Here is a 20,617-nt window from a genome sequence, read left to right as displayed (position 1 = left end):
GGGATATATCAGAATCTCCCATAAAAACATACAAGGTGATTCCTTATGAAGGAAAGAGACAGGAGAGGAGTTGCAGCACCCAGTGGAAACTGAACAACATCTGCAGCAGCCTAAGTGCAGAAAACAACAACAACAACAAAAGATTGGGAAACGGTGACCTAAAATTACCCAAAGTTGGTCTGCAACATATGTTCTGTATCATACAGCGGCAACCAGAGTGGAATTGTAGCACGAATGTCAATTTCTTTGGCTCAGTTTCTTTCTGTGATTGTTTACTTAAGCAGTTATGTTTTGTTTTGTTTTTGTCCTTTCGTTTAGAATGCCAGGCCCCTCCTAACATCCTCAATGGGCAAAAAGAAGATAGACACATGGTCCGCTTTAACCCTGGAACATCTATAAAATATAGCTGTAACCCTGGCTATGTGCTGGTCGGAGAAGAATCCATACAGTGTACCTCTGAGGGGGTATGGACACCCCCTGTACCCCAATGCAAAGGTGCCAGGCCTCAAATGTAGACGTTTTGTTCACTTTAAGATTGCCTTGTATTAAATTCTCATCCTAGTTTCTTTTCTTAGTGGCAGTGTGTGAAGCTACAGGAAAACAACTCTTGACAAAACCCCAGCACCAATTTATTAGACCACATGTTAACTCTTCTTGCGATGAAGGGTGAGTGAAGGTTGACTCAGTCTGACTCAAGTCTGATGTATCAGCACACACTGCAGGCTCTATGTAAGAGTTTGTGTCAGTATACCCTGCAAGCTCTGTGTAAGAGTTTGTCTCAGGTGCTTGCCTGTCACGTGGTTATGGAAGTGTCTGTCATACTATTTTTCCATGCATGGAAGTTATGCCTATGCAATGAGAGGTTGGTGCTGATGTTGGCCACATTTTTGTTGTTATTGCTTCTTGGCCTGAAAGTAGTGAGTCTGCTTGGGAGCCCATGACTCTTGCTTAACTTAGTGGTCACCTGATGGCAAAATGACATACATGACTCTGTCTCTAGGTACAAGTTAAGTGGGAGCGTTTATCAGGAGTGTCAAGGTACAACTCCTTGGTTTATGGAGATTCGTCTTTGTAAAGGTGAGTAGCAAAAATGATACAGGAGCTGAAATAATGTAAGATCTATACACTTCCTGGGAGATTTTTGTTTTGGGACATGTTAGGGGAATTAGAGTATTAGATTATGTTCTATTAATTTTGCCAATAGTTATGGTTGCAGTTTTGCCATGCCTTTCTTTTGCTACCTTTTTCTTCACCAATAACTTAAATGTACTTGGTTATTGATTCTATTTTGTGATTTATGATTATGGGAATAATGACAGCAGTGAGTATATGAGCCATCATCTTAATTTGGGTATACACAGTTTAATGTAGAGAGTAAAGGATTGGTGTCAGATCTGAATTCACATTCTGTCTCTACTGCTTACTAGTGTGAGACCTTGAACCAATTGTACAACTCCTCTGAAACTCTAGCCTTTCTTCTGTAAAATCTGCATAAGACTACAGACTAGGAAGTCCAGAGAATGTAAATAAAAAGTAAAAAGGGCCAGGTGCGGTAGCTCACACCTGTAATCCCAGCACTTTGGGAGGCCGAGGGGGATAGATCATGAGGTCAGGAGATTGAGACCATCCTGGCTAACATGGTGAAACCCCATCTGTACTAAAAATACAAAAAATTAGCTAGGAATAGTGGCATGTGCCTGTGGTCCTAGATACTTGGGAGGCTAAGGCAGGAGAATCACTTGAACCCAGGAGGTGGAGCCTGCAGTGAGCCGAGATCACACCACTGCACTCCAGCCTAGGCAACAGAGCAAGACTCCATCAAAAAGTAAAATAAAATAAAATAAAAATAAAATTTAAAAAAGACTACAGATTTCAAATTATTCAAATTAAATTGTACCATTGCTACTTTCTAAATGAGGAAACTGCTTATCACAAAGTAGGTGCTCATTTAACAATAAGTTTTCTCAGCTAACCATATAAATTATATCAGCTGTGCACGGTGGCTCATGCCTGTAATCCCAGCACTTTGGAGAGGCCGAGGCAGCCGGATCACAAGGTCAGGAGATCGAGACCATCCTGGCTAACACGGTGAAACCCTGTCTCTACTAAAATACAAAAAGCTAGCTGGGCATGGTGTTGCACACCTGTAGTCCCAGCTACTCGGGAGGCTGAGGCAGGAGAATGGCATGAACCCGGGAGGCGGAGCTTGCAGTGAGCCGAGATCGCGCCACTGCACTCCAGCCTGGGCGACACAGTGAGACTCCATCTCAAAAAAAAGAAAAAAAGGAAAGAAAGAAAGAAAAACTATCATATCACCTCAGCCCAAAGAGAGTACTCAAGAAAGCCTAATTCTATTCCCTTGTGTCTTTTATTCTCCTATTGCCTAGTTAAGAAGAATTCTTCTTTTAATTAGCAATTTACTATTGGGCCTAAACTCATAATGTGATATTAATCAACCACATTCACTTTTAATAAAGATTTTCTTTCCTATGAAATGTGTCTAAATTGAATGTTACATACTTAATGAGCTTTCACATAGCTCACATCATGAAAATGTACCCATACCATCCAGGAAACAATAGATTCATAGCCAGCATCATTTCTGTTCTTTGGTGTTTAATACAGGAACTCAATTCTACAGTATCTTTTCATCTCTCTAGAAATCACCTGCCCACCACCCCCTGTTATCTACAATGGAGCACACACCGGGAGTTCCTTAGAAGATTTTCCATATGGAACCACGGTCACTTACACATGTAACCCCGGGCCAGAAAGAGAAGTGGAATTCAGCCTCATTGGAGAGAGCACCATCCGTTGTACAAGCAACGATCAAGAAAGAGGCACCTGGAGTGGCCCGGCTCCCCTATGTGAACTTTCCCTCCTTGCTGTCCAATGCTCACATGTCCATGTTGCAAATGGATATAAGATATCTGGCAAGGAAGCCCCATATTTCTACAATGACACTGTGACATTCAAGTGTTTTAATGGATTTACTTTGAAGGGCAGTAGTCAGATTCGTTGCAAAGCTAATAACACCTGGGATCCTGAAATACCAGTTTGTGAAAAAGGTAAAAACCCAATAAGGGGGAAAGAAAAGGAGAGATTTACTTAATTATTCTTGTTTATTATCTCACACCCAAAACCGCATCATGGAAAGAGGCAAGAGGGGCACAGATTACTTTCCATTTCTTCCATCCTGTAATAGATGTTCTCTGTGGTGTGTGTGTTCATGCGAATGCCCACTTGGATCTGGGATCTATTCAGGGTAGATAATGAGAGAGCCTTCTTAAAGAGCAAACAGCATTCAGTGGTGAATTTGAGCTTCATGATCTTTGGCAGCAGAGTTTCAGATTGTCTGTCCAATGTTGTACACTTAGTGTTCTTCAGTAGAAATTCCTCCGTGCTGGTATTTATGTAGGGAGTTTTTCTCTTCAGGCTGCCAGCCACCTCCTGGGCTCCACCATGGTCGGCATACAGGTGGAAATACGGTCTTCTTTGTCTCTGGGATGACTGTAGACTACACTTGTGACCCTGGCTACTTGCTTGTGGGAAACAAATCCATTCACTGTATGCCTTCAGGAAATTGGAGTCCTTCTGCCCCGCGGTGTGAAGGTACTTTCAGTTCCAGAGTTGTCCTTCTCTTTGATATGAGACATCTATAAATACTGTAATTCCATCCTTGCTTCTCCAGAAACATGCCAGCCTGTGAGAGAGGATCTTCAAGAACTTCCAGTTGGTTCACGTTTGGAGCTAGTTAATACATCCTGCCAAGATGGGTGAGTATGAAATGTTCTATTCTGAGAAAAGGTCTCCACCTCGTTTTGTGGATTAACTCGACCTTCAACTTGTCTTGGTGGAATCCTTTAGAGGCTCCTCATTGTCACATGCATGGAGAATATGAGGTTCCAATGGCCTAACTAGCAACTCTGACTCTTCAGTCCTCTCTTGACATGGAAAGGGCTTTGCTTAACTCAAAAGTAATTTATTTTTTTTTTTTTTTACTTGGAGGACCAAGAATTTCAACTCCTCTCTGCCAAAGTTCTTATTTAGAAGTCCCTTTGTGCATGTGGTTTGAAGAGATGTGATATTGGGAACAGGAAATGCATTATAATCTGTCTCTCTGTAGGTACTGGTTGACTGGACATACTTACCACAAGTGTCAAGATGATGAAAATGGAATTTGGTTCAAAAAGATTCCACTTTGTAAAGGTAAGTTAGAAAAAATAAAAGCCTGACCATGGTAATGGAGGACTAGAGAGGGCAGGTTGCTGAAGAACTAGTCTACCACTGCTTTGGCAGTCTTAGGGATCTCCCTCATTGGAGGTTAGATATGAAAAATCTTATGGTGTTGGTCAGCATGGACACTGAGAAACATTGTCAAGTAGAAAGTATTTTCCATGCATCTGCTAATTTTGCTAATAACAAAATACATAGCCCATATTCCTAGGTCATGGGAACATAGCTGTATTTCTTTCTTCCTTTACACTTTATTTTCTGAATGTTTATGGAGTATATAGTACTCATATAATCACATTGAATAAAGTTGTTTTTTAAAAAAGCATAATCCATATTCCAAAATTTAAGTTATTTTTTGTTATGTGAAATATATGCAGTTGCATATTGTCATTTGTACCTGAATGAAGACCGCTTACTTGAGGTAATAGCTGAGGCAGAATTCCCTAAATCTCTTCCGCAGTTATTCACTGTCACCCTCCACCAGTGATTGTCAATGGGAAGCACACAGGCATGATGGCAGAAAACTTTCTATATGGAAATGAAGTCTCTTATGAATGTGACCAAGGATTCTATCTCCTGGGAGAGAAAAAATTGCAGTGCAGAAGTGATTCTAAAGGACATGGATCTTGGAGTGGGCCTTCCCCACAGTGCTTACAATCTCCTCCTGTGACTAGCTGCCCTAACCCAGAAGTCAAACACGGGTACAAGCTGAATAAAACGCTTTCTGCATATTCCCACGATGACATAGTGTATGTTGACTGCCATCCCGGCTTCATCATGAACGGTAGTCGCATGATTAGGTGTCATACTGATAACACATGGGTGCCAGGTGTGCCAACTTGTATCAAAAAAGGTAAGATACTTGAAGAAATAAATTATGGGATGTTGTACAGAGTAAAGAAAAAAGGTTTTGAATCTGCACTTGACATTCTGCCTAAAGAAAAGCATCTAAGAGCTAAGGCCATTATATTGTTTTACAAGGTATCTGCCTTTTCCTATCTTCTCACTTGATTGTTTGTTTTCTCTTTCCTTTCTCAGTGTATTGAGCAATAAATAGTACATGAAAGGATAATGGCTAACTTCCAGATTGATAGAGTCTCCAAAACTGTTATTCTTATGACTTTAGTATAAGAAAAATGCACATACATTTTTGGCAAATGATTGGCAGTAATATTGCTAATAATTTGATATTTAAGGCTATGTTGCCAGCCAGAAAGAGAACTTTGGGTGTTCTGGAGAATTAATTGGCCCTCCAACCCATTGAGTTGTCTTTCTTGTCATTGTAGTTATCATTTGGCAGCCTTATTCCTGTCCATGACTATCTACAGCAGAGGCTGCTGATTGGCGACCCAAGAATTGGAACTCAGCTCCACAGAATGGTTGTCTTTGGCCAGCACAGTAATCTTAAGTGAAACCCATCTTCAGTGGAAGATAAATAGTGAGCTTGTGAGCCAAGAGAGCCCCCTTTGCTTCCTGGCAAGGCACCAGTAACTTGACCTGAGCAGTGGCTGCCACTTTTAGAAGGACAGGGGCTCTCTGACTTGTCGTATCTGGTGGCTTCACTTCCTAGCTCTCGTAGACATTTGAAGGTGTAACCCTGTCTGCTATTTAAAGGGAAAAGAAAAGAAAACTGTTGGCTGATGGATTACCATTGTGAACTGTATCCGTTAATGTTTCATTACCTTATTTTTTAACACTTTTCTTCAAATCATGTTGGCTGTCAGTAGGAAATGCAGGTCTCCGTCCAGTGTTGCCGGTCTGGGTGGAATGAATGAGTGTTTCTGGACACCAGTTAGTTGGTTTGTTGCCTCTGGCCTTCCTGTATCGCTATCACCCAGAAACAGTGCAGGCTATGTGTTTCTCTGTGCTGAGTTAAAGACCCTTTCTTATTGGTGTCTAAGCCTTCGTAGGGTGTCAGCCTCCGCCTAAGACCCCCAACGGGAACCATACTGGTGGAAACATAGCTCGGTTTTCCCCTGGAATGTCAATCCTGTACAGCTGTGACCAAGGCTACCTGCTGGTGGGAGAGGCACTCCTTCTTTGCACACATGAGGGAACCTGGAACCGACCCGCCCCTCATTGTAAAGGTGCTTTGTCTATTTTTTATTCTTATTTTTATATCAAATTTGTGCCAAAGTTGGGTACTTTCAACTTAAAATAGCCAAAGAAATGTATTAATTGCCTCATTACATTAAATGCTTTAATTAGATCAATACAGTCATTAATCTAAATATTTCAAAATAATAAAAAATGTCTCAGGCTGTAGTCTATCCGGTGAATGACCACTTATGTAGTCATTTACACATAGAAAGTTGGAGTATGTCTGTAAATTAAACAACTATAGCACGGATTGTATTTATACACTGTAGTTACAGTTATGATAAGTGGGTATTTGATAAAGTACCAATAAAAAGCACAGCAATCTTTTGAGAATATTTACTGAGCGTTGGTGGGATTATGGGTACATTTTTATAAAAGTTTCAGAAAGTCATTTTCATTATCATAAACAGTGCTTATGAAATATGACTAGTAAATTAGTATCTAGTATTTGTTGATCACTTTTTACTCTATGCCAGACACTGTGCACAGCACCTTACATGCATTATTTCATTTAGTCTTCATGAGAGCCACATGAGGTTGGTGCCATGATTATCCATGTTTCATAGATGAGGTTTCAGTAGCATGGAGAGATTTAGAACTCACCCAAAGTCACACATCTAGGAAGTACTAGAGCCAGGCTTCAAATCCAAGATCTCACTGTATGAGTCCATTCTCACACTGCTAATAAAGACATATCCGAAACTGGGTAATTTATAAAGGAAAGAGGTTTAATGGACTCACAATTCCACATGGCTGGGGAAGCCTCACAATCATGGTGGAAGGTGAAGGAGGAGCAAAGGCACATCTTACATGGTGGCAAGCAATAGAACATGTACAGGAGAACTGTCCTTTATAAACCATCAGATCTCATGAGACTTATTTAGTATCACAAAAACAGCACAGGAAAACCCACCCCCATAATCCAATGACCTCTCACCAGGTCCCTCCCATGACACATGGAGATTATGAGAGCTACAATTCAACATGAGATTTGAGTGGGAACACAGCTAAACCGTATCACTCACACTAATGATGACTATACCAAAAAGATGAAAGAAATGAGAAAGCATACACTTGTATGAAGAATTAGAGAGCAAAACTAGAAGCAGAAAAAAAAAACGGTAATTCAGAATAATTAGTAATATTACCAATTCAGCCCTCACCATTTCTCCAAGAAGCCATTAAAATTATCCATCACTGTTTGGATAGAAACTGAAGCAAAAACTAAAAAATACAATCTGGCTTAAATTATCCAGAGGTTATTGAGATAGAGGGCTGACAGTAAAAGATTGTGTTGAGGATATTGTCTTATCCTATTTCAGTGCAGCTTTCCTTACTGAGAGTGAAACAGGTTGGTTTTGTAAATCTTTCTACTAAGGGAAATCTCTGTTTTCTTGGTAAAAGACCAAAATTTGACTGTGCTTGAATTAGGTTTCTTTAATTTCAGAGGTAAACTGTAGCTCACCAGCAGATATGGATGGAATCCAGAAGGGGCTGGAACCGAGGAAAATGTATCAGTATGGAGCTGTTGTAACTCTGGAGTGTGAAGATGGATATATGCTGGAAGGCAGTTCCCAGAGCCAGTGTCAGGCAGATCACCAATGGAACCCTCCCCTGGCGGTTTGCAGATCCCGTAAGTACCACGGGCTTCACCGCCGCTTGTAACTGGCTAAAGGAGAGAAGAGAGTGAGGGTTTCCCAAAGTGTGGAGAGTCCTGGGTTTTAAATTGACATAGGTTTGTGACCAGTGGTATAATTACAGAGGAACTTGAAGTCGGTGGTCTATTCTAGAAAAAACACAGCTTGGCCAGGTGCGTGACTCCTGCCTGTGATATCAGAATTTTGGGAGGCTGAGGCAGGAGGATTACTTGAGCCTAGGACTTTAAGACCAGCCTGGGCAATGTAGTGAGACCTGGTCTCTATAAAAAAATAAAAATAAAAAAATAAATAAAAAGCCAGGCATGGAGGTGTGCAACTGTGGCCCCAGCTACTTGGGTAGCTGAGATGGGAGGATCACTGCAGCCCAGGAGGTCAAAGCTGCAGTGAGCCGTGATTGCACCGCTGCACTCTAGCCTGGGCAACAGAGTAAGACCCTGTCAAAAAAAACAAAAGGAAAGGAAGGAAAAGGAAGAAAAGAAGGAAAGAAAATAAGAAAGAAAAAGGAAAGGAAAAAACACAGCTTTCTTAGGAAGGGGAAAGTGAAGAAAAGAAAATAGAGAGAAACATTAATTTAAAAGGAGCAAAAATGTGAAACCAAGCAACCTGACATTTTGAAAGGAGTTGCCGCATAGACCACCCTACATGATGAATCTGAGTTAATAAGTGCTTACAATTTGACAGGGAACAGAAATAGGTTAAATAACTAGTTGTTACAGTTAATATTTGCATTCTAACCTGAGAAATCTCTGATTATAAAGTTGAGTATTTTGGTTTTGTCATTGGTGAATTCCCCCAACCTACTTAGAGTGGGGAAAAAAAAAAAAAAAAAAAGCCCAGTGAGTTGTTACATAAAAAGCAAGTGGGTATAACTCAAGGTTCCAATACATCTTTTTTATCTGTTTGTTTTTTACAAAATGGAGACAAGGTCTCATGATGTTGCCCAGGTTGGTCTCAAACTCCTGAGCTCAAGTGATCTTCCCACCTTGGCCTCTCAAAGTGCCAGGATTACAGGCATATGCCACTGTGCCTGGCTCCAATACATCTTTTAAATCGACTTGGAAGGGAGCTAGAGTGTTGATTTCTGGGACACTACCATGAAACATGGGGCTACATTGAATTATGACACTAGACTGATAATCATTTTCATGATTTTGTATTATTTTTAGGTTCACTTGCTCCTGTCCTTTCTGGTAAGTCTTCTTAAATACTGGAAGAAAAGCTCTTATAATGTTTTTTAAAAAATTGTAATGCTAGAAGTCTTATATCCTATCTGACGATAATATTTAACTCATAGGGGATGTTCTTTTTTTGGTGTTTTAAAGATATTTCAATGTACATGTCACATTACAAAATGTTACTTTGGCATAGAGTTGGATAAATTATTTGAACAGCCAGCTCTTTCTTCTTTTTAAATTGATACTTTAGTTTTTATTAACTCTTGGTCTTTGGCTTGATTTGGTCTGTTGAAATAGGCAGGCTTCTTCTGCTGTAGTAAAATATATTTCACAGCTGAGGGTTCAATGTTGTTATGCAAAATTACAAGAACCTGGTATCCTGTGCTCCTAATTTCTATTCTTGAGATTTCTCTCTTGTCACCTCAGTGACAAGATTGTTACTAATAAAACTAAAAGGAACAGAAAAACTCAGTGAAAAGTTGACTGGAACCTTGTGGTCATATGCTTGGTGCTCTAGATTAAATGTGGACTGGGTCAAATCAGAAAAACCTTAAACTCAACTATGATTATTCAAGAATTCAGTGTTTATGTCCAAGAAAGGCTAAGTATGAGTCACATAACATTTTCCTCTCCACTAGCAATAGACCCCACAATCAGCTCAGAACAATGTAGGTGATAGTCTTCTGGCATTTGATACTTGCTGGATTTTTCTTCTAGGTATTGCTGCAGGTTTGATACTTCTTATCTTCTTGATTGTTGTTACCTTATGCATGATATCAAAACACAGAGAACGGTAAGTTCAGATGCAAATGCATGCTTGACCAACATGCACAAATGGTTTTGGCTTCTTATCTGAAACTAAACACAGAAGCACAAGTTATGTGAAATAAATACTGCAGTGTGATAACTAAATGAAGTATCTCGTGCTATACAAAAGGAAGACTTTTCTGTAGTACTTAAGAGATATCAAACACTTAGCTTATTTTATTGAATGATGTTTATTCATACAGTATATTGTAAATAAATCTAGAGAATAGGAAAAAAATCCCGGTGGGAACAACTGCAAATATTTTGGTGTATTCCTACCTGATCCTTTTCGTATATTTTTTCTCTCTTTAAACTGAAATTTTGTGATTTTCATCTTCTGTCTTGACTTTTTTCATTTAGACTCATGTTTATATTTTTATGTCTTTAAGTCATGTTTTCAGTTACTAAATAGCATATTATTCTACTCTGTGTATTTATGTGTGTTAAGTTGCTTCCAAATTTACTTTGATAATATACAAAGATATGAGTAACACCTCTGGCTAAACCTTTTTTCACACCCATTTATTTCCTTAGAATAGATTTCTAGAATTACTAAAGATAAGTGCATGAGCATTTAATATACTTGATAACTATTGTCAGATGACTTGCCAGAAAGTTTGTTCTTAGTAATAGTTAATGTACCTGAATATGTTGTGTTTCTCAACCCCTTTTCCTGCTTCATTGATTTGCCTGTTCTTCCATTACAAACCACTTTGTGTTTAATTAATACTTTTATGTTATTATATCTGGTAGGGCAAGAATTCACACTACAATTTTATCGGACTTTCCTCCTGTTCTCTTCTGTTTGTTCCTATAGGTGATTTTTAGAATCATTTGTAATTTCAAAAAAATTGTGATTAAAGTCGATAGATTAATTTGTGAGAAACTGGCATCTTTTCTGTAATGTCTTCCCATTCAGAAACATATTAGGTCTTTCCATTTGATCAAGTAATCTTTTCTCTCCATTAGTCATTTTCATGATTACTTAAATATTAACTGTATTACTAGGTTTCTATGTTTTGGTATGTTGTATTTTCTTATCCAGAAATTAGATATATTTTACATATTATTTTTAATTATTTTTAAACACCTGAATCCATTGGGAATTTATTTTATGGTATGGTAGCTGAAGTAAACCTACTTGTACTTTTTTTCTCTATATATTCAATTTTTTCAAAACCTATTTTGAGTAAACCATCCCTTCAACATTGGTTCGTAGTTTTCTTTATCAGATAAAGCACGCTTATTCAATTCTTATGTACACTGGGGCTTATGTCAGAGATATCTGACATAGATATGCAAGATAGATCATATTCCACTGATCAGCCTGTCTCTTTGAGCCAGAGCTACTCTATTAGTAAATGTAGCTTTATAATAGCTTTTTCTGAGATATGTTCCCCCTCTTTAAAACTATTTTGAAATTTTCTTCTATTTATTTTTGCAGATAGGCTATAGAATTATTTGCACCGCAACTACACCTCCCACACCCTAGAAAAATAAAATAAAATGTTAGATCATTGATAGGAAGTGCCTTAAACGTACATATTTATTTGGGAAGAACTGACCTTTTCATGATATTCACTATTTCCTTCCAGAAACACCAGATGACTAATTATTCAGATGTTTTGTTATATCTCAGTTAAAATTTAATAGATTACTTCATATAAGCTACATAGACATAAAAGTATCTTATTTTTATTGCTTTATAAATAGAATCATTTTTGGTTATGTCTTATAAGTAATTGCAAATGATATCTAGGAAAGTCTGTCTTTATACAATCATTAATTCTAATAGCTTTTCAGTGAGTTACCCAATCATCTAAGTAGAAAACTGTATTTTCTACCAATTATTATTATTGGTAGAAATAATTTCTTCCTCATATCTACTGATTATACATTTTCCTCTATTGGTTTTTGTCTCATTTTACTGAGAAGAATTTTAAGGAAAATCTTCAATACTATTAGGGAATGTTGGCATATTTTAACCTTTATTTTTAATATAAAGCCTCCTGTGTTTTATCACTAAAAGTGATACTGCATCCTTTTTTCTTTTCTATGTTACAGAAAGTGTATTTCTAGTCACAAATACTGTTTTTCCCTATTTAAAATCACTGAAAAATCTTGTTTCCCTTCTTTAATATATCTTTTATATCACTATAAATATTTGCATACGTTTTTAAAATACAAAAGTAAATATGCTTGTTGTAGCAAATTAAAAAGTTTATAAAGAAATTGAATAGTCTCTTCCACTGCACAACTGCTGCTGCCTTCAAGTCCAACATGTTAAGTTGATAGATATCAGCGATTTGCTGTAGACACTTTCATATGTTGCTCTATCTTATATATACATGCATGGCTTTTAAAACATTTGAGCAGTAATGTTAGAGAAATAGAAGTCACGTGAAAAGAGGTAATGACCACGTCCAATTCATTCTTTTCTTGCACAACAACAGCTGAGTGCCTACTATGTCTTAGCACTATACTAGGCTAGAATAACAAAGCCTAGTAGCATATGGCCTCTGTCATCAAGGAGGTCACAGCCTGGTAAAGGAGGACAAGCATGTCACTAAACAAGTACCATAAAATAATGTCGCCATGGTGGATTATATGATATTTGGTGAGGATGCAAAGCAAATGGTTAATATTTGGGAGTTTTAATCAGGAAAAGTTTCACTGTGGAAGAGATGTTTCCGGTGAGCCTCAAGAGAGTGTAGACAAGGAGAGAAAGGCATTCCAGACAGAAAAAGCAGTTTGAATAAAGGCCCAGAGGCTTGGCTTTCCATCATGTATTGTAAGAACTACATAACCCATTTGAAATGGCTAGGAAATTGTGTGTGTGATGGTGATTGAAGGTAAAAGTGGCATAGCTTTAGGTGGAGGCATGCCATTAAAGGAAGAAAAAAAAAAAACTCTGACACATAAATCTTGTGGAAGCTATAGAATACTGATATGTGCAAAGGATACATTTTTAGCAAAGCATACCGTCAGGTGTTGGCTTCGGATGTTATATGTGCATAGGTTCGTGAGTCTTTGTGCATGCTAGTGTTAGGGTGGATAATCCAATGAAGTCTTACCAACTCTCAGGTAGCTCAGACTGGGGAGATGACAAAGTCATGCCACCTAAAACATGTCACCAAAAAGCTTCAGCAAAATTCATTTAGTGTGCCAAGTCCTCTGGATCTATCATTTACCCTGCCACCAGTGCCATCTGATGCCATAGCTCAGTTATGTAATTCCTAGTCTAGGCTCAGACATGAAGGGGTTGCACTGAAACTATGTACTGAGGGTATCTACAACCTGGGCAGTTTGTTCTAGGCTGGGGGCGCGAGGGTAAGGGCTGCCTATGGGGTTCTGGCTGTGCTGTACAGTTAGCGTGTACTTAGAGTGTAGAGTTTACCAGAGTGTGTGCCACACAACCCTGTTTTCATGAATGACTTCAGAAAAAAAAAAAAGGTGTTCTATGGCAAATAAGATTTGGACATACTGCACACTGTATTTTTTTCTTGTGGAGACTCACAAGGACCATGAGAATATTTAATAAGAGGTTCTTTGCTATCAAGAGGACAGGATTTCCAGGACTTGGTGACATGCTGGATGTGGGGAGAAGGAGGCACATAGAATGGCTCACATGAAGGTGATGACGTGGACTCCCTGACTCATTAAAAGAGGAGGGGGGCAGGTTTGTGGGGGAAGATGAGGAGTTCGTTTCTGACCTGTTACTTTGAGGTACTCATGATTTAGGGTTGGGAGAAGGGTCTGGACCCAGGTGGGTGAGACTTAAATCAAAATGGAAGCTGTGGGACCAAAAAGGACAGAATAGATAAAAATTGGGATGAGAACAGCCCTCAGAAGAACAGTAATGTTCAAAAGGCGGAAAGTGAAAGAAGAGAGGCAGGGGGAAAACTAGGAGAGAGTAATGTCACAGAATTCAAGGAGAAAAGGGTCTCAAAAAAAATAGGGATGTCATTTGCAGGGTCTTCCTCATAGGAAGTCATAAGATAATTTCAGCCAAGAGTAATTAGAAACATAAACACATAGAAAATACAGTCTCTATCTCTTTCTTTCATGCTACTGAGTTTGCTCTCAAGAGCATTGCATGTGTATAAAAATTTGCAAATTTGGGGAATGCTTACAAGTGCAAATGATTTATAATGTTCCAGTCTAATTATTGTTTATTAATATGATTATATCATGTACTATACTTAAGTGCCTCAATTGATATGAACCAAACATACCTGTTGAACCAGATTCCTAGGTGTCATTCATTTGTTTTATTTCCATTTGCTAACCCACTTCAATTGATTTTCCAATAATTGATATAGACGTTTGAGTAGCCTGAAATGCTTTTTGTAAATGAGATGAGTAATCATTTAAAAATGAATGTCTAGTGACAATATTAAATATTTTTAAAAGCCATCTAAACCTTTGAAAGATACTATGCTATTCTTTTCTAGTCATCTAAGATATTGTAACAAAGCTTAAATCTCACATCGACTTAAAAATTACTGTTTTGTAATCTTCTTAACGTATCTCCTATACACGAAACTCTTCAATATTGTAGTGAGTGACGTGGTGACAGTATCCTTAGCGGTATTCTTTCTTCCCCAGTAATTTTGTATTACCTTATTTCAGAGCTCTACATGGTAGTATAATCACATTTTATTGTCTTTTAGTAATTCTGGCAAAGTGGTTTTAGAAACACTATGAAATATATGTACTTTCAAAGAAGGAAAGTAAAAACATTCTCTTCAAACTCGTTTAAAGCTTTTAAGTTGGACTAGAAGATTGAGTCCCAAAAGGGCAAAGTTATGATCAAATTCTAAAATAAGAACGTATTTTTGCTTCTTTTCTTCACTTTGGAAGTTGTAGTTGTTAGTCATTAAGCGTCCTGGTTCTAGGGTAAAGCTGTCTAGTGTCAGCCTCTGACTTGAACACTTACAAGCCTAGATCATTAATTTTTTATGTGCCTTTCCAAAAAAATGGAATTACAGTGTTTACACCTCATAGGATAAAAACAATAAAAATGAAATCATCACAGAAAACCAAACATTGCATGCTCTCACTTATAAGTGGAAGTTGAACAATGAGAACATGTGAGCACAGGGAAGGGAACATCACACACTGGGGCCTTTCACCAGGTGGGGGGTCGGGGGAGAGATAACAGTAGGAGAAATAACTAATATAGATGACAGGTTGATGGGTGCAGCAAACCACCATGGCACATGTGTACCTATGTAACAAACCTGCACATTTTGCACATGTACCCCAGAACTTAAAGTATAATTTTAAAAAATGAAATCATCCACAAAAGTACTTACCATGTGTTGGGAATTATGGAAAGCAAACAACTGCTACATTGAATCATGGTCAATGAGTAAAGATACTACTTTTTTCTTCTTCTGTTTAGCAATTATTATACAAATACAAGCCAGAAAGAAGCTTTTCGTTTAGAAGCACGAGAAGTATATTCTATTGATCCATACAACCCAGCAAGTTGATCAGAAGACAAACTGGTGGTATGTAATGAAATGGAGATATTATTAATTTACGTATAAAATTTCCTTCAACTTGTATTTATCAATAAGCATAGCACTCATGGTATATATACGTGCTTCTTACTATTGCACAAGTCTTCAGTAATCATGCATAGCAGTTGTTCATTTACCTACTTCATATTGCCAACTAATGTTCCAATTTTTTAATCCATTCATCCATTCAATAAATATTAAACTAAATAGCAAAACAACTAAGAATAAAATAAATAAGATGATAAGCATTATATAGAGACATAATAAAGTAGGCAAGGGGGATAAAGAGAACAGGGTGGTTGCAAGGGAAGCTCTTATAAGAGAATGTCGTTTGAGCAAAAACTCAAGGGAAGTAAAGAGGCAGGACCAGGCATGGTGGCTCATGCCTGTAATACCAGCACTTTGGGAGGCTGAGGCGGGCAGGATCACTCAAGGTCAAGAGTTCGAGACCAGCCTGTTCAACACAGTAAAACCCTGTCTCTACTAAAAATACAAAAATTAGCCAAGTGTGGTGGTGTGCACCTGTGGTCCCAGCTACTTGGGAGGCTGAGGCAGGAGAATCACTTGAGCCTAGGAGGTGGAGGTTGCAGTGAGCCAAGACTGCGCCACTGCACCCCAGCCTGGACAACAGAGCAAGACTGCATCTCAAAAAAAAGTAATAAAATAAAATAAAAAGCCATGCGACCATATGGGGGAGGAGGATTCCAGAAAGAACAGTAGGTGCGAAGGGCAAAGGCCATAAGGCAGTTTGTGCCAGCTGTTTTGGCGGCACAGTAGGGAGGCCAGTGTGGCCTAGAGTTGTAGAGATGAAATCAGAGAGATGGAGGTGGGATGCAGGGGAGAGGATGATCATACAAAGTCTTGCTATGTCATTGCAACGGGATGGTGGGCAGGAGAGGATGATTGTATGAAGTCATGGTAAACAGATTTGTTTTTATTTGGAAGCTTTTAAGGAGAGGAGCAACACATTCACCTTAACTGCTGTGTTAAGAACAGACTGTAGGAAGCCACGGGTGGAAGATAGGAGTCAATGAGGAGGCTGCTGCAATCATCCAGGCAAGAAATTGTCAGTGGCTACCACCAGGCTGTGAGAAGAGGCCAGATTCTGCATGCATTTTTAAGACAGTGACAATAGGATTTGTTGATAGTTTGTATCAGAATATGAGAGGAAGAGAGCTATCAATAATGACAGGAGGGCTTTTGCCTAAGCAACTGGAAGGATAGAACTGCCATTAATTAACATGATTGAGAATGCAAACAGCAGAATTGGGGAGAAAAATCAGGAGTTCCACTGTGGAGATGTTAAGTGTGGGTGTCTAATAGACTTGGCAAGAAGACAGCTGATGTACAAGTCTGTATTTTGGGCAATTGGTCCAGGCTGGAGATACAAATTTGGGCTTTGTCATTGTGTGGATGTACATAACAATGAGACTGAATAAGATCTTCGAGGAGAAGTCAAAGAGGCTATAGGGAAAAGAAAAGGTCCAAGTATTGAGCCCTGGATCCTCCAACGTTAGGAGTCATGGAGTGAGAAGGTGCCCACTAAGGAGTGAAGGAGCAGCCTCTGATACTATCCAGAGAAGAACCTCAAAGTCAGGTGAAGAGAGAATTTTAGGGAGTAGGGAGTGATCAACTCTTCTGTTCAGTGTTGCTGGTAGGCCAAGAAAGAAGAGCCCTGAAAACTGACCATTGAAATTCAGTAGCACAATTTTTTTTTTTTTTTGAGACAGGGTCTCGCTCTGTCACCCAGGCTGGAGTGCAGTGGTGTAATCTCAGCTCACACTTCCTGGGTTCAAGTGATTCTCATGCCTCAGTTTCCTGAGTAGCTGGGATCACAGGCAAGCAGCACAAAATTTGCTGGTGAACTTGACAAGACAGTTTTGGAAGAGAGGAAAGAGGCAAGAGCCAGACTGGACTGAGCTTAAGAGCGAATGAAAGGAGAGAAATTGCAGCTATCAAATAGTGACAACTCTTACCAGGATTTTTTTCTATAAAATGGAGCAAATAAATAAAGTGCTAGAAAGAGTAAAATGTAAAGTCAACAGAAATATTTTTTAAGATTGGAAAAATAGGAGCTATGCTCTATTCCTATATGCTGATGGGAAAGATCTAGTAGAAAGGGAAAGAGTGACAGTGGAAAGAGTGGCAAGAATTGCTGGAGTAAGGTCTGGGTAAGCTAGGAGGAACAGACTAAGCAGAGGAGCTGACCTTAGCTGTATGGGCTTAGTAACAGGAAGGAGGGCAGAATCTGCAGGTGCAGATGAAGGCAGGTGGGGAGCTGTGATGGGGAGTGAATGTGTGGAAGTTCTCTTCCGATGATTCAGTCTTCTCAGTGAATAGAAAGCAAATTGTTCAGCTGGGAGTGAGGCTGGGAAAGGAGGTATTAGAGAGTTAAGAAGAAAAAGGAAGGCATTAAATCATCAACTAAGAATTGAAGACTGAATTATAGGGAATACAGAAAGGCGGACAGGCAACATGAGGTGTGCACCTGAGGTTCCCATGAGAAAATGGAGATGAACATTTGAAGGTTTACTCTGTCCAGGGATTATGCAACAGTCTTTCATGCCCTCTCTTACTTAGCCATCAATACCACTTTGAAAGGTGGGTGTTCTCCCAAGATAATACCAAGATGAAGAAATAATATCCAAGAAAACCTAGGCTAAAAGATTCTCTTGGGCAAGGTCTCAGGATCAGTCATTGGCAAAGGTGGAATGCAAGATGTCTGACTTTAAACTGTTTTCTCCTACATAATCTATAAAATAAAGATACCAGCTGGGAGCGGTGGTTCACGTCTGTAATCCCGGCACTTTGGGAGGCTGAGGCAGGCAGATCACGAGGTCAGGAGATCGAGACTATCTTGGCCAACATGGCGAAACCCTGTCTCTACTGAAAATACAAAAATTAGCTGGGTTTGGTGGTGCGTGCCTGTAATCCCAGCTACTCTGGAGGCTCAGGCAGGAGAATTGCTTGAACCAGGAAGTTGGAAGTTACAATGAGCCGAGATCACGCCACTGCACTCCAGCCTACCAACAGAGTGAGATTCCATCTCAAAATAAAATAAAATAAAATAAAGATACCACCTTTGTCCTCTTGGAATTTATTTTAGTAAGACAAATAAGACCCATACATATCACAGGTAATAATACATACCATACACAAGGTATAGAAAATCTGTGATGGCAGTTGAGGAAGAAAAGGCAACTTGCTGCTGGTGAGTCATGACAGGGAGACCATACTAGTGACCTTTAAATCCAAACCAGTAGGGGTGCAGAGTACAGCTAGCACGTAAATATTTGTTGAATGAATATATGAATGAGAAACATTATTACTTTCATTTCTCACTCATTTAGATTAATTCATGTTCATATGAATGTATATAAAATGTAGTTATTTGGCCGGGCACGGTGGCTCACACCCGTAATCCCAGCACTGTGGGAGGCCAAGGTGGGCAGATCACGAGGTCAGGAGATCGAGACCATCCTGGCTAACACGGTGAAATCCCATCTCTACTAAAAATACAAAAAATTAGCAGGGCATGGTGGCGTGTGCCTGTAGTCCCAGCTACTCGGGAGGCTGAGGCAGGAGAATGGCATGAACCTGGGAGGCGGAGCTTGCAGTGAGCCAAGATCGTGCCACCGCACTCCAGTCTGGGCGACAGAGCGAGACTCTATCTCAAAAAAAAAAAAAAAAAAGTCGTTATTTGTTCCAGATCATCTTATATGAAGAAAGGCCTTTCAATAGAATGATATCTTCTAATAGATTTGTTGCTTTGTTGGTTATAACAGTTGTAACTGGTATATAAAGAGAATGTTAGCATTATTGAAACTTCGAGTTGCACCGCTGCTATTCATGCTGCCTCCTAAACAGAAATGATCTATTTCAGTGTGCCTTGTTGCTTGGAATTCAACGGACCATTGATTAGAAAGAAACTGCTCTAACATCAGCAAGTCTCTTTATATGGTCTCAAGACCAAGGAAATTATGTCGTAAGCAATCACTTCCTATGTGCACTTATTCTCAAGAAGAACATCTTTATGGTGAAGATGGGAGCCCAGTTTCACTGCCATGTATTCTTCAAGGACTTTCTGAAACCTCACTTGTGAGATGCCTGAAGCCAGACCATGGCTATAAACAATTACATGACTCTGAAAGTTTCGCCCTTTTTAAGGAAGGCACTAAAAAGAGCTGTCCTGGTATCTAGACCCCTCTTCTTTTTGTAAGCAGCATACTAGTGTTGCTATGTGCTTTTGGTTATAATGTGGTTTTAATTATACAAATAAAGTATGAAGCATTTTCTGGGGTTATGATGGCCATACCTTTATTAGGAAGAATGGTTTTATTTTGATAGTAGCTTCCTTCTCTGGTGTTGTTGATCATTTCATTTTTACCCTCACTTAGTTTGAGTTTTTCTCACATTACTGTATATACTTTGCCTTTCCATAATCACTCAGTGATTCCAATTTGCACAAGTTTTTTTAAATTATGGGAATCAAGTTTTAATCCTAGAGATCTGGTATACAGTTCAAGCTTTGGATGTTTCCTTAGCAGTTTTGTGATAAGCTCTAGTTGCTTGTAAAATTTCACTTAATAATGTGTACATTAGCCATTCAATAAATTGTAATTGTAAAGAAAACATACAACACTTGCCTTATTTTGTTTTTTCTGGAGTCAATGAACTCTTGAGTAACAGAGAGTCTTTGGGCTTTAGAGTTCACGATTTAACAGTTATTCATTCAGGATCCCATCACTTGGTCATTTTAGTCAAACTTTCAACCCACAAATTCAATTTCCTCACCCTCAAGACTTTCTCTTATATTTGTCCAGCCAATACCTTCCCCGGCTCACTCATCCTCTCCCACCACACCCTTGATATAGATATAGCTGTTAATTTTCTCTGTTCCAACATTTAAACTATTGAGAAAATAAAACTTTGCTCACTGGTGACCACAAATTTACTCTCTACCTTCCCCTAGACTAAGTATGCTGTTCAGCATCTTTTTTTTCTCTTTTTAAAAATTGTGATTAAAAACACATAACATAAAATTTACCATCTCCACCATTTTTAAGTGTACAGTTCAGTAGAGTTAGGTACATTTACATTGTTGTAAAGCAGA

The 20,617-nt window shown here is 38.9% G+C and overlaps 1 protein-coding gene across 3 annotated transcripts in view; it reads left to right on the top strand.

The window, feature by feature from the left end:
- The window catches only part of CR2 (complement C3d receptor 2), a 38,798-nt gene extending 18,655 nt beyond the window's left edge, over positions 1-20,143 (top strand). The window contains exons 7-20 of one of the 3 annotated variants that reach the window (XM_025396274.1): positions 319-495; positions 576-666; positions 1,001-1,077; positions 2,661-3,068; positions 3,436-3,612; positions 3,692-3,776; positions 4,127-4,209; positions 4,697-5,089; positions 6,138-6,323; positions 7,784-7,969; positions 9,161-9,184; positions 9,887-9,962; positions 15,384-15,492; positions 19,388-20,143. In XM_025396274.1, coding sequence (XP_025252059.1) covers positions 319-495; positions 576-666; positions 1,001-1,077; positions 2,661-3,068; positions 3,436-3,612; positions 3,692-3,776; positions 4,127-4,209; positions 4,697-5,089; positions 6,138-6,323; positions 7,784-7,969; positions 9,161-9,184; positions 9,887-9,962; positions 15,384-15,474 — 2,054 coding nt within the window. In that variant the 3' untranslated portion in view covers positions 15,475-15,492; positions 19,388-20,143. The remainder of the gene's footprint in view (positions 1-318; positions 496-575; positions 667-1,000; positions 1,078-2,660; positions 3,069-3,435; positions 3,613-3,691; positions 3,777-4,126; positions 4,210-4,696; positions 5,090-6,137; positions 6,324-7,783; positions 7,970-9,160; positions 9,185-9,886; positions 9,963-15,383; positions 15,493-19,387) is intronic. The other 2 variants (XM_025396279.1, XM_025396289.1) reach the window with 2 other exon arrangements.
- The last annotated feature ends 474 nt before the right edge of the window (positions 20,144-20,617 follow it).

Source organism: Theropithecus gelada, chromosome 1 (assembly GCF_003255815.1).
Source record: "Theropithecus gelada isolate Dixy chromosome 1, Tgel_1.0, whole genome shotgun sequence".
In the NCBI taxonomy this organism is placed as follows: Eukaryota; Metazoa; Chordata; class Mammalia; order Primates; family Cercopithecidae; genus Theropithecus; species Theropithecus gelada.
The sequence above is the reverse complement of the archived record's forward strand: the minus strand, read 5'-3'. Positions and strand labels throughout refer to the sequence as shown.